This window comes from Rattus rattus, chromosome 11 (assembly GCF_011064425.1).
Source record: "Rattus rattus isolate New Zealand chromosome 11, Rrattus_CSIRO_v1, whole genome shotgun sequence".
Taxonomy (NCBI): Eukaryota; Metazoa; Chordata; class Mammalia; order Rodentia; family Muridae; genus Rattus; species Rattus rattus.
In genome coordinates, this window is record NC_046164.1 from 5,964,985 (window position 1) to 5,977,677 (window position 12,693).

At 47.9% G+C, this 12,693-nt stretch overlaps 1 protein-coding gene across 8 annotated transcripts in view; it reads left to right on the forward strand.

Moving 5' to 3' along the window:
* The window catches only part of Septin11 (septin 11), an 85,768-nt gene that overhangs the window by 70,971 nt on the left and 2,104 nt on the right, over positions 1 to 12,693 (forward strand). For 3 of the 8 annotated variants that reach the window (XR_004389446.1, XM_032916366.1, XM_032916367.1), the window contains exons 6-10: positions 216 to 312; positions 1,164 to 1,332; positions 5,144 to 5,276; positions 6,254 to 6,441; positions 11,931 to 11,998. Coding sequence is in view for 7 of the 8 variants with exons in the window: in XM_032916366.1 (XP_032772257.1) it covers positions 216 to 312; positions 1,164 to 1,332; positions 5,144 to 5,276; positions 6,254 to 6,441; positions 11,931 to 11,955 (612 nt within the window). In the remaining variant the exon portion in view is untranslated. Of the gene's footprint in view, positions 1 to 215; positions 313 to 1,163; positions 1,333 to 5,143; positions 5,277 to 6,253; positions 6,442 to 9,869; positions 10,694 to 11,930; positions 11,999 to 12,693 lie in introns of those variants that run through there. The other 5 variants (XM_032916368.1, XM_032916370.1, XM_032916371.1 and 2 more) reach the window with 3 other exon arrangements.

Below are 12,693 nucleotides of genomic sequence, written 5' to 3' on the forward strand. Positions count from 1 at the left end.
AAGTCACTCCTTAAATCTAGCTTACGTTCGGCTAGAATCCAAGATCATGGGGAGCATGATCCATAAATGTTATCCACCAGACTGTAGTCACCCCTGGCTGTCCTGTTACCGCCTTTTCTCTTGCCTCTAAGGAAAGGGGCCCCTCTCTAGTGATGGGGTCAGGAGCTCTGCATGGTGCTGTGTGATAACCGCTCACCTCTTCTGTCACCTGACAGGTCCATCTCCCATTTGCAGTGGTTGGCAGTACCGAAGAGGTGAAGATTGGCAACAAGATGGCGAAGGCCAGGCAGTACCCTTGGGGTGTGGTGCAGGGTATGTTCTGTCATGGGGGAGGGGGCTCTCGTGAGCTCCTGTGATGAAGAAATGACAGCCGTCTTTCTTCCCGCCCCACGATGTGGAAGGAGGTGGCAACCTGGGTCATGTGGGAATGGGAGGGACTGTCTGCCCCACTTCCACTAACTCCATTCCACACCCCTGCCCCCTCCCCTGCTTCCTGCAACCCCCCCATCCCCACCCCATGTTTAACCACCATGGATGTGAGGAAGAAAGAAATGGTCGTCGATGGGGCAGGTAGACAGCCCTGAGCCAGAGGCAGCCCCTCAAGATGTCAGGCTCTTTAGGAAATTAGTAAAAGCTCCTGTAAGAGGAAAGTGTTCTTCACAAAGACTGTGTACCTGTCTCACTAGCAAAGGGTCAGATAGCTGGAAAGAACCTGTTTCTCTCTTGTCTCTGGGGAAGTTGTTTTCCAAGGAAATGCTATTTCAGCAAAAATGTGGTAATTAGGAAGAATGGTGGTATTTAAGCACCGCTGGGTTGGGACAGCATGGAGTGGTAGTCATGGGTCTGACCTTGGAGCCAGATGTTACTACCCCTGTTGGACCCTCAGCTGTATCCCAAACCCAGACCTCTGCCTCTGCACGATTCGGCAGGCAGAGTGGTTGAAAGGTAAAGGAAAGATTGTGAAGTCCCTCCCTTGGCACCATCTTCCCGTCACCCTCAGCAGGGCTTCCTGAGAATGTCCCAGAGGAGCCAGCAGATGTCCTGTATGCCTTCGAGATCTTAGATCTCAAGAGGGGTGGCAACACGCCCTCTGGAACTTCCCCCTGCTTCTCAGTGACATCACTACTGATGGCCTTCCTCTCCATTGCTTATTTTTCTCGTAGTTGAGAACGAAAACCACTGTGATTTTGTGAAGCTGAGGGAGATGCTGATCCGAGTGAACATGGAGGACCTGCGCGAGCAGACGCACACTCGCCACTACGAGTTGTATCGGCGCTGTAAGCTTGAGGAGATGGGCTTCAAGGACACTGACCCCGACAGCAAGCCCTTCAGGTAGGAGCCTGCACAGCAGACAGGCGTCTCAGGCGGTGGTGTGTCTGTGCACCACGACAAGAGTGGCTGGACTGAGGCTTTGGAACCTCAGTAGCTTGGCGAGAGGGTGGTTAATCATCAGGGGTTGGGATAACCATATTTCATTGTCACCTCAGCTCAGATGCTGTGGATGCTGGTATTGCTACCCACATTTACAAGGATTAGCATTCACATAGCCGAAAGTGTAAGCAACTGGCCTGAAGTTCTAGTGGTTAAGAAAAGGAGGTCGTTCTGAATCCTTGCCTCCTTGGCCCCCGAGCCTTAGATCCTAATTATGTTTTTGGGGCGTATGTAGTGCCTGGCCCACAGGATGCAGCTGCTGGCTAACATTTGCCTCCATTCATTTGTCGTACACAGATTTCACTTCCCCAGACTCTTAGCTGAAAAGTTTTCAAGTACTTTTTCTTTACAAAGCACGTGGGTTTGTATGTGTGTCCGCATACCTGTGTGCAAGCATCTGTCCACAGAGGCCAGGAGAGGGTGTCAGATCCCCTGGTGCTGGAATTCCAGGTGAACCACCTGATGATTGTGCTGGGGACCAGACTTGGGGACTGGAAGAGCGACCAGCCGTGTAACCACCGAGCTGTCTCTCCAGCCCTCAGGTTCTCATTGTATCTCACACTGGTGTACAACTCTGACAGAGGGTAGGGAAGGAAAATGGTTAGGAAATCTGATATTTTCCGTATCACAGATGGACAGACATGCAAAATGTGCAAGGGAGAAGGGTAGTTGTGGCTGGAGAGACCACTTAACGGCTAACTCACGACTGTTCCTACAGAGGACCTGGGTTTGATTCCCAGTACCCACATGGCGGCTCAAGGCCATCTCCAGCTTCGGTTCCATGGGATGACATTCTCTTCTGGCCAATTTGGTCACCAGGTGCATAGACATACATTCAGGCAAAACACCCATACACATAAAAATAAAGTTTAAAAAACTTTAAAGGGGGGTGGTGGGGCTGGAGAGAGGGCTCATTAGTTAAGAGCACTGACTGCTCTTCCAAGGTTTTGAGTTTAATTCCCAGCAACCACATGGTGGCTCACAAGCATCTGTAATGGGATCTGATGCCCTCTTCTGGCGTGTCTGAAGACAGCGACAGTGTATTACATACATAAAATAAATAAATAAATAAATCTTTTTTTTAAAAAAAGAAATCACTTTTTATTTATTTATTTATTTATTTTTTTACACCACATTGATTTCCAATGTGGAACAGTTTGCACTCCCACCAGCAGTTGAAGAGTGTTCCTCTTGCTCCACATCTTTTTTTTTTTTTTTTTTTTTTAAATTTTTCTTCATATTAATTGGGTATTTTTTTTTTTTTTTATTAACTTGAATATTTCTTATATACATTTCGAAAGTGTTATTCCCTTTCCCGGTTTACGGGCCAACATCCCCCTAACCCCTCCCCCTCCCCCTCTTTATGGGTTTTCCCCTCCCCATCCCTCCCCCATTGCCCCCCCCCCCGACAGTCTAGTTCACTGGGGGTTCAGTCTTAGCAGGACCCAGGGCTTCCCCTTCCACTGGTGCTCTTACTAGGATATTCATTGCTACCTATGAGGTCAGAGTCCAGGGTCAGTCCATGTATAGTCTTTAGGTAGTGGCTTAGTCCCTGGAAGCTCTGGTTGCTTGGCAAAGAAATCACTTTAAAAGAAGGTAGGCTTAGGGTGGGGGACCAGGAAGTTGGGGCAGTGATCAGGATGTAAATGTAAAATGAATAGATAAGTGAATTAATGTGAAAGAAAGGGTAGGCTCAGTACCCTAGCAGTTGCCCCCCTTTGAACAGATGAACATACCCCCTCCCATGGTGGAGAAAGTTTGGGGTAAATGGAAGGATAGCTCTGAGTTATGGTGGAAGGTGAGGCTCTAGGCCAGGTTGCCACCTACTGGTAGAGGAAGGGATTGCCCAGTTTGAGCCCAAGCCGTTTCTTTTTATTTTTTTTAATTTTTTTTTTAATCTTTATTAACTTGAGTATTTCTTATTTACATTTCGATTGTTATTCCTCTTCCTGGTTTCCGGGCCAACATCCCCCTAACCCCTCCCTCTCCCCTTCTCTATGGGTGTTCCCCTTCCCATCCTGCCCCCATTACCGCCCTCCCCACAACAATCACGTTTACTGGGGGTTCAGTCTTGGCAGGACCAAGGGCATCCCCTTCCACTGGTGCTCTTACTAGGCTATTCATTGTTACCTATGAGGTTGGAGCCCAGGGTCAGTCCATGTATAGTCTTTGGGTAGTGGCTTAGTCCCTGGAAGCTCTGGTTGGTTGGCATTGCTGTTCATATGGGGTCTCGAGCCCCTTCAAGCTCTTCCAGTCCTTTCTCTGATTCCTTCAACGGGGGTCCTGTTCTCAGTTCAGTGGTTTGCTGCTGGCATTCGCCTATATATTTGCTGTATTCTGGCTGTGTCTCTCAGGAGAGATCTACATCCCATTCCTGTTGGCCTGCACTTTTTTTTGCTTCATCCATCTTGTCTAATTGGGTGGCTGTATATGTATGGGGCCACATGTGGGGCAGGCTCTGAATGGGTGTTCCTTCTGTTCCTCTGTTCTAAACTTTGCCTCCCTATTCCCTGCCAAGGGTATTCTTGTTCCCCTTTTAAAGAAGGAGTGAAGCATTCGCATTTTGGTCATCCTTCTTGAGTTTCATGTGTTCTGTGCATCTAGGGTAATTCGAGCATTTGGGCTAATAGCCACTTATCAATGAGTCTGTAGTAGGCCCTTAGGGTAAATTCGGCCTGAGTTCAAAGTAGACCATTGTAGGCTGTTACCATTGAGCTGTTGTAGATGAACTGGGAAGAGAGAAGGGAGTACCTATCAAACACCAGCTACTGCTTCTTTGTAGTCCGGTATGTGTGTGGTCAGGGGTGAGGTCCTTTGTGTTGCCAAAGGCGCTTTCTCTATGAATGTCTTTGTTTTGACTTAAGAGATACAGTTTCATCCTGAAACTCAGGCTCTGAGTTCTGCAGAAGGGAAGAGTACAAGATTCAGAGTGAAACTAAGACTCCTCCCTACACCACTTGAAACTGTAACATGGCTTGAGCCTCATGGGTTTTCTTCCCTGGCTCTGGAAGGTGGCCTTCCTGCTAAGTCCATTTGCCCTTTGGGGGGTAGAGGGAGATGAGTGAACACTGCCAAATGGCAGATGCTTTTCCCAAGTAATGCCTGACTCATGTGCATGATCTTATCCCGTGGAGGTGTCACTGTGCCTGACGCCCTGTTCAGGGAGCTAGAGAGCTGTGCCTACCAAGGTCAGTTAGTTGCCGAGGCCATAATTACAGCTCTGGTGGACTCCAGTTCCACTCATTTCACCCATGATGCTAGGCTGGCCTGTTCATGTAAGAAACCAGGCTGGTGGGCTGGAGAGATGGCTCAGCGGTTAAGAGCACTGACTGCTCTTCCAGGGTCCTGAGTTCCATTCCCAGGAACCACACGGTGGCTCACAACCATCTGTAGTGAGATCTGACGCCCTCTTCTGGTGTGTCTGAAGACAGTGATGTTGTACTCATATACATGAAATAAATAAATAAATCTTTAAAAAAAGAAAGAAAGGAAGAAAGAAAGACAGACAGACCTGTCCGGTTAGCTGTAGGGCTTCGGCATTACACTATGCTTTCGACATATTTGTCTCTGCAATCTCGGCATAAATAATAAAACTCTTGATGTGAGCTTTAGTGTGGCAAGCTTTTTCTTTTGGAATCCGATTGGGAGAAATGGCGTGAACTGAAATGTATGATGCTGTCTTATGCCCTGTCTTGCTTTGTGGACTTTTAAGTCTCCAGGAGACATATGAAGCAAAGAGGAATGAGTTCCTGGGAGAGCTGCAGAAGAAGGAGGAGGAGATGAGACAGATGTTTGTCATGAGAGTGAAGGAGAAAGAGGCGGAGCTCAAGGAGGCGGAGAAAGAGGTGAGCGGTCTGGCCTCCAGGAGCTGAAGTTGGCACATTAAGAGCGCGCTGCGGTTGGGGGTTGGGGATTTAGCTCAGTGGTAGAGCGCTTGCCTAGCGAGCACAAGGCCCTGGGTTCGGTCCCCAGCTCCGAAAAGAAAAAAAAAAAAAGAAAAGAAAAAACAAAAAAAAAGAGCGCGCTGCGGTTAATGAGACTTCTTGGTGGTACAGAGTGGTTCCCCCCAAGGGAAGCAATGCTGGCCAAATATTCTTGTCCCCATTTAGCAGGTGGCGAACCAGGAGCCATAAAGCCGAGTGATTTTTGCGGTAGACAGGGCTAAAACCAGTTCTTAGGTCTCTAACTCTGATCCCGTGGTCTTTCCAGCTCCCGAGTTTCCTCAGTTTCTTAGTGAGATTTGGGGGTCAGACAACTAAAGGAGCTACACAGTGGAGGCTTTGCATTATGGTCTCACCCACACCCTGATGAGCTCACATGACAGAAATGCTTAGGGCTTAGCATCCACACCTTCCTCCTCTAGATACGTCAGACTTGTCCTGGTCACTGTCCTGTGAAGAGACACCATGACCTTGGCAACTCTTCCATGGGACATGTAATTGGGGGGCTGGCTTACCGATTCAGAGGCTTAGCTCATTGTCCTCATGAGGGGAGCATGGCGGCAGGCAGGCAGGCTTGGTGGTGCTGGTGAAGTAGCTGAGACTTCCACATGCATGTATTTGCAGGAAGACAGGGACAGGGCCTGGAAGCCGGCCCCAGTGACACACTTCCTTCCACAAGGCCACACCCCCTCGTCCCTTTCACGCAGTACCATGATGACTCCGTGATGACTAAGAATTCAAGTCCAGGAGCCTGTAGGGGCCATTGCTATTCAAACCACCACAAGGCCAGAGCAGCGTGGGCTGCATGTCCTGATTCTGCACCGGGCTCACACGGATGTTTGATTCCTTCCGTCACACCTATTTTCCTTTGTTCCTCCCAGCTTCATGAGAAGTTTGACCTCCTGAAGCGGACTCACCAAGAGGAGAAGAAAAAGGTGGAAGACAAGAAGAAGGAGCTTGAGGAGGAGGTGAGCAACTTCCAGAAGAAGAAGGCGGCGGCTCAGCTCTTGCAGTCGCAGGCCCAGCAGTCTGGGGCCCAGCAGACCAAGAAGGACAAGGATAAGAAAAAGTAAGCAGGTGTCGCCCGCCTCCTGGGGACGCTAACCATCTCTTCCTCTTGCATGTTTACCTTTCCTACATACAGACTGGAAACTGGTCTGCCGCCAGGAAAAATAGAAGCGAGTATTTTTCTCTACAGTGCAGGGAAGACGACAGAGGTTTTAGAGGTGTTTTTTTTAAAGGGTACAAAGGATTAACTTATAATCGTCACTATGGCGACCGAGCAATCAGGATAGCAGTGGCCTGTGAGCTTCCGTAGCAGCTTTGTAGCAATACTAGGAGACTCAGAGAAGACAGACCGGCTCTCTTAGTGCCTCTGGAGGCTTTCTCGGGACTCTTGATAAAAGCGTTTTAAAAACTGCGGTTGTTCACATGGGTTCTCTGTTCTGTTAGGCAGTACGGCGAGCCAGCCACTAAATTTTATATTCCAAACAGCAACTAGTGGGTGCTGGTTTATCTGGAGGATTATCATATTGGGAAGTTCAACCAAAATGCCCACCCATTTAGCACAGCCCTAGCAACCCTCCTGCCACCCCTGCATCCCATACAGAGCAGTTGGTTTTTGAGTATCAAAGGGCTAGATGCTCTCTCAGGTCGTCACAGATGTCACCTCCCATGGCACCCCAGTAGCAGCTGTCTGAACTAGCTGAGAAGTGCCCTTCCTTGTACTTCTGTGGTTTGGAGCTGTTCATTGAGTCACCTTGAGCAGAGGAGGTAGTGTTTGACAGTGTAGCACTGGGTTTAATGAATATGGTGCCAAGGAAACCCTTGGAAAACTTTTCCTTGGCTCCACAACCATGGGATGCCCTGGGATGCCACCTTCCTTTCTAGAACCTATTGAGCTAGTCTAACTGTAAGGGCAACCCTGGAGCCCTCTTTAGGGTTCTTGTTCTTCATCCTTGGAGGCTAAGGTGCTGGGAGAAAAGCTGGCGGCTATGTAACAACAAAAATGGTAGGACTTGGGCAAGCAAGAAGTTTCCTTCATTGAGAAATATAGCCCTTAGGGTTGAGCCTCTACACAATCCTGTTTGAGACTGAGGGCTGACAAGCCAGTGCAGTGCTGTGGTCACTTAATCCTGGCGCTCATGCATTGGGCTTTCCTCGAGGCCACTGCGGTGTGCCTGTAGCCTTTGGACTATGGTGGTGACACTGAAAGACTAGTAAAGCATGCTCTACGCACAGTGCTTTTGCAAGCTCTGTGGCAGCAGGAAATGTGCCCAGAGGACAAAGGAGTAGGAAAGGGTCTAAGCAGTAACAGAAGTGGTCCACACAGATAACATATGGCTTTAATTGGCATTGGTGTAGATCCAAGTCACCAAAGGAGTCCAGCAGCCCAGACTTAGTGGGTTAATTCTGGGAGAAACCACTGCCTCGGTGATCTAGTTCAATACAATCCTTTGTTTCTCCGTGTGTTGGAAAAGCTAACACTGAGAATGGCGTCTCCACAAGGCAAGCCAGAGTCAAAGCCATTTGGCATTGAACCTTGATGGAAGTCCCTTATCTGGGGAAAAAAACTACAGAAGTGTGTGTATGTGTATATGTGTGTGTGTGTGTGTGAGAGAGAGTATGAATGAATGAATGAATGAATGAATGAATGAGTGAGTGAATGGAGAGAGTGTGTATAAAAGGCTGCTTAGGAAGCCCAAAGGGTAGGTTTTCTCACCCTGAAGCACTAAAGTGGGTAGAGGTACAAGTTTTAAACTAAAAATGTTGATAAAAGACCAGCAATGTTTAAAAAAACAATATTTCGTGTATACTGGATGTGCCTTTTAGCAATAAAAATTCCAAGAACCAATCATTATTGTCCCTCCGTCAGAAACCTCGGTTTATTGATGGACATCTTTTGTTGTGGAACAAGCGACCCTATTTTCTCCTCGTCTTAGGCTTTACCAGTGTATAATGCTTTTAAAGTTTACACGACATCTGTGTTAAAATCTATTTTAGCTTTATTTATGTATTCTCATTTATTATCGATGGTGTTAGACTTGGTTCACAGTAATCACCAGGCTCAGTGACTGACCGTGTTTCTTGTGTCGGTTGGTTCTTACCTTTTTCATGCTTCTGCTTGTATAATGAAAGCAAGGGCTTGTTGGAGGCCTGAATTGTTTTTTTAAAAAAGTCAAAAAAGGAAAAAAAAAAAAGTCATCCCTCTTATTACCAGTGGAAGGTTTTGGCTAGAGAGGACCACAGAAGGACAGTAACCAGGCAACCAAGAAAGAGGCCGGTTCTTTCTCCTGACCATAGCTGCAGCAGGGGCAAGTGTTAACCCATGCCTCTTAGGAGCTGGCCGTGCTGAGCAGAAAGCTTCTGAGGGACGCCTTCCATCCGCTGTGCACCCCTCTGCCAGTCTTAATCCACTCTGAAATAGTTTTAAACCCTTTTTCTCCTATTCTAACAGTGCACTCCTTTTTTTAACATAGGTAAGGCTTTCTACCTCCCCTTGACCTGAGAGTGGCACGAGAGTATATAACATTTCCTAAGTTAGTTCCTAATAGAACTAACCCTCCCACTGCTGTTAGCTGGACCTCACCTTCTGCCATCTATGGCCACCAAGCCACTTCCCCTGTCCGGGGCTGCACTGCTGTGGTAGGACTCCCCGAGAACAGGTTTTCTAGTGGACACTGTCCCTCTCCTGAAAACCATTTACACGGTCGCCAGGAGACATTTGCTGGGGCATGTCTGACCCCAGAGAAGACTTTCAGCGCCACCATCCTAAACTGGCCTGTGCCTGCACTTTACACAGCTCACCTCTTTTGGTTTTCTTTTTCTTTGAAACAAATTTTTTGTTGTTGGTTTGGTTTTGCTCAGCGATAAAGTTGCATGTTTTGGAGTTGCCAAAAACTAGCCGTGCAGATCCCCGGTTTGGCGTTGCTTTGGTGCTAAAGAGGGAGAAAGTCCCTGGCCTGTTGTAGCTCTAACCGTGTTCTTTTTCAGCCTTTCCCAGCTAGACCAGTAGCATGCCGTCCATCCACTATACTCCAATTTGCAAGCTACTTTAGCTCTCTCCTCCAAGTCATCCGTACCAAGATACCCACTGTTTATTCTCTGACTCCTCCCACAGCCTGGAAGTGGAAAATGACGTTTCTGTTCAGTCCCAGCGTACTCTCCAGTCCTTACAGACGATAGTTTCACGCTATTCGCGGAAACAAACGAGACAGTGGATCCTTCCACTGGACCTTGCCTCGGTTTCAAGGTCACTCATGAATATAAATTCCACGCCTAAGGAAACTGAGCCATGCTCTCTGTTCCGGGTTCAAGGTTCTCTTTGCTTTTCCTGTAGGCTACTTGGGGTTTTTTCTTTTAATTTCTCTCGGTCCCATAATCATTGCATGAGCATTCGCCACCACTGAATGCTGGTGCCGGCGCTCCTGGTTTTCTTTTCATTTAATTTGTTATCATTTCTAACTTTTTTTTTGTTTTGTTTTTTTTAACTTGCAGTGCAAGCTTCGCATAAAGGCCTGGCAAGCCAAGGACGCTCCCGCATTCACCTGCTTTGGCAGTAGTAGCGTACCTCTGTCATCTGTGTCCTGTTTGATTCATTGTTTCAGCCTTTCCCCAGATACCAGTAACTTAGCTTATTTTACTGAACGATGTCGGGTGGTGGGAAACTGTAGCACAGGGGACGTCAGCAAGCGCACGGGCAGCTGGACGTTGTTTCTGGAAAGTTGGTGATTTGCCTTGTATGCCTGTTCCGAGTGGCAGCAGGAAGCATGTCTGTCACTTGTTATGTCGCTTTGGACCAAGGAAAGCGGAGTAAAATAACTACCTGTACGTCTGGCGGGAAAACTCACTGCCTCAGCAGCTGAGCTAAAACCCTGAGTAGCCATGACAACAACTTGCATTTTCTTAATTGTGCGTCTCATGCTTGCCCAACCCCTGAATTCATCGTCTTCTTCTTTACACTTGCCACAAACCAGAGGTGGGCAAGAAAGTCGGCAGAAACATGAGCGAGCGTCCAAGACAGCTCTTCCCCTCTTCCGGCTTTCATTTAATCGCTTGCTTACTCGGCCCAAGCCTATGATTTGCTTAGGCTGTCTTAGCGATGGAGTCTGCCTCTGAGTGCCCACTGTCCAGCAGGCCCAAAGCTACAGACTGGCCTAAGAAACAGGATTCCGTTCACCTCACCGGCGAGTCCCTGATGTCCTCATGAGTCCAGATCTTAAAGACCCCCCCCATTAGGTATTGCTTAGCTAAAGAATCTTCTATTAAGGACATTATATACTCACCACCCCTTCCACACGTGCACGCACATGCGCACACACGGGTGCTTTGCTTTAAGAAGGCTGACGGGAGTGCTGGAGGCTGATTCTACTTCTAATAGAAGTTTTCATGAATCACCATGAGAAAACTTGCAATACAGAAAGGATGACGGTAGCAGGGGAGTGAACGGACAGTGCCGCCACTATTCAAAGCAGAGATCGATTAGGCTGACACCCGGCCTCCAGTCCAGCTCCTTGCTGATGTTGAAACTCAGTTGCCGCTAAGGAGTTTTCCTTACTGTCTCCTCACTGTGACCTGCTCTAACTCTTGGGTCCATCAGTTTATCGCAACTTACCCCGGATGAGGATTAACTCAGGAGCTAGGACATGTCCTGCCTGCCTGCTTGTGTGAGACCAGAGAAGGGCGCACTGTCTGTCCTGTCCTCCTTTCTCTGCCCCTCCTCCTGTCACCTGCTTGGCCTCCCTTTTAACCAGATCTCCGCTCTTCCCTGTCGTCTCTCATGAACCCAGGCCTTCTCTGCACCTCTCACGTCACCAGTTACATGTGAACGGGATCACGCAGGCTGCATTCCCCTGTCGCTCACACTTATAAAAGCATCGTCCAGCCAGCCCGTCTGATCCCAGTCAAGTTCTTATGTTTTACTTCATCTCTGCATCAGAAGCAGCAGTGAGAGGCCTTTCGTAAACTGAATTAGGCTTCACTGGGTGTAGACCAGACTGGAGGGCAGCAGCAGCAGCTGAAACCATCTTCACTGGTGGAGGGAGGCGCTCCTACACGGACACGGGCTTTGCTTCCATTTTTCCAGCTGTGTGGAGCAGCGGGTACTAACGGCATGCTGACTAACCGTGGCTGCGTTTGCTTTTTCACCGGGCACCACACAAGAGCTTGGGCGTTGGTGTTGTCTGCTTGTTCCAGCCACTGCTTGTGTGAGCTTGTTTTGTTCGGGGGTTTTATTTTTTATTTTTCTGTGCCTTGTAATAGAAAACACCCCTTTGCATTCGATTTCTTGCATCCCTAAAAGCTTTTAAGATCCGTTCAGAAACAATTGATTTTTTTTTATGCCAAAATTATTGATTGTAAAATTTTTTTGCATCAATTTTTTTTTCATACTAAAATAAGTCCTGTGGAGAGTCAGGGAATAAAAAGTCAAGAAAGAGAATCCTAAAGCTTAAAAAAGAAAAGCATTGCCTCTGAACCTTTTTCCTCCCACTGCTCCCAAGCCTCCGGTAGCCGGTTACTGCTGCTCTTTTCTTTCCGTGTCTATACCTTTCTTCACAGTAGTCCCTGGCTCTGCACGGAATAAACGATACTCTCAAATCTAACTGGACGTGCTTTCGCCTTTGCATGTAAGTACAGGAGTAAGAACTCAGATCTTTCTGTTTCAGATTAGGGAAAACAAATGGGGCAGATGAGGTTTTCTTTTGGAAGGTGTCCTTGACAGTCTGAGTAGTCATTCTTTTTCCTTTTTTATACTAAACACATCTATACCGGCCACATTTATATTTTGCCCCACAGTTTAGGCTTTCTCTTGGTCCCAGAGGAAGTAGGGGATTGATTACTGATTCCAGCCATTGTTGAATATAGCATCCTAGAAGTCAAGTAGAGGGCATAAAGCTGGGGAAGATTCCCACTACCCGCAGGACAAAGATCCAGGAAAAGATGTCTCTGCCAGGCCGACTTTCTGCTCCGACATTCTGGATCTCAGTCTGTTGGCTTCTCCTTTATGCTGGATGCACAATGGCCACTTCTTTTTACTCTTTGGCCTCTCTGCATCTTTTGCCCATGGACTGTGGTCCCCTGTAATTGTCATCCGCGCTGTGGGGTATGACCGCATGGTCTGGGCTCTGTGTGATTCAGTCCAAAGGGCTCCCTCTCAGCCAGGGACACTCTTCCACCTGGTGTTGGGTGTGGGTTTCTTGTTTTCCTCCTCCTTTATTTTGCAACTCACCAGCAACAGCTCTCGCTTCCTCTCCATACTGTCCTCTCACTTTTCTGACACCCCTAAGTGTTCTGCAGAGTTGGTATTCGGGCGTCCCCTACC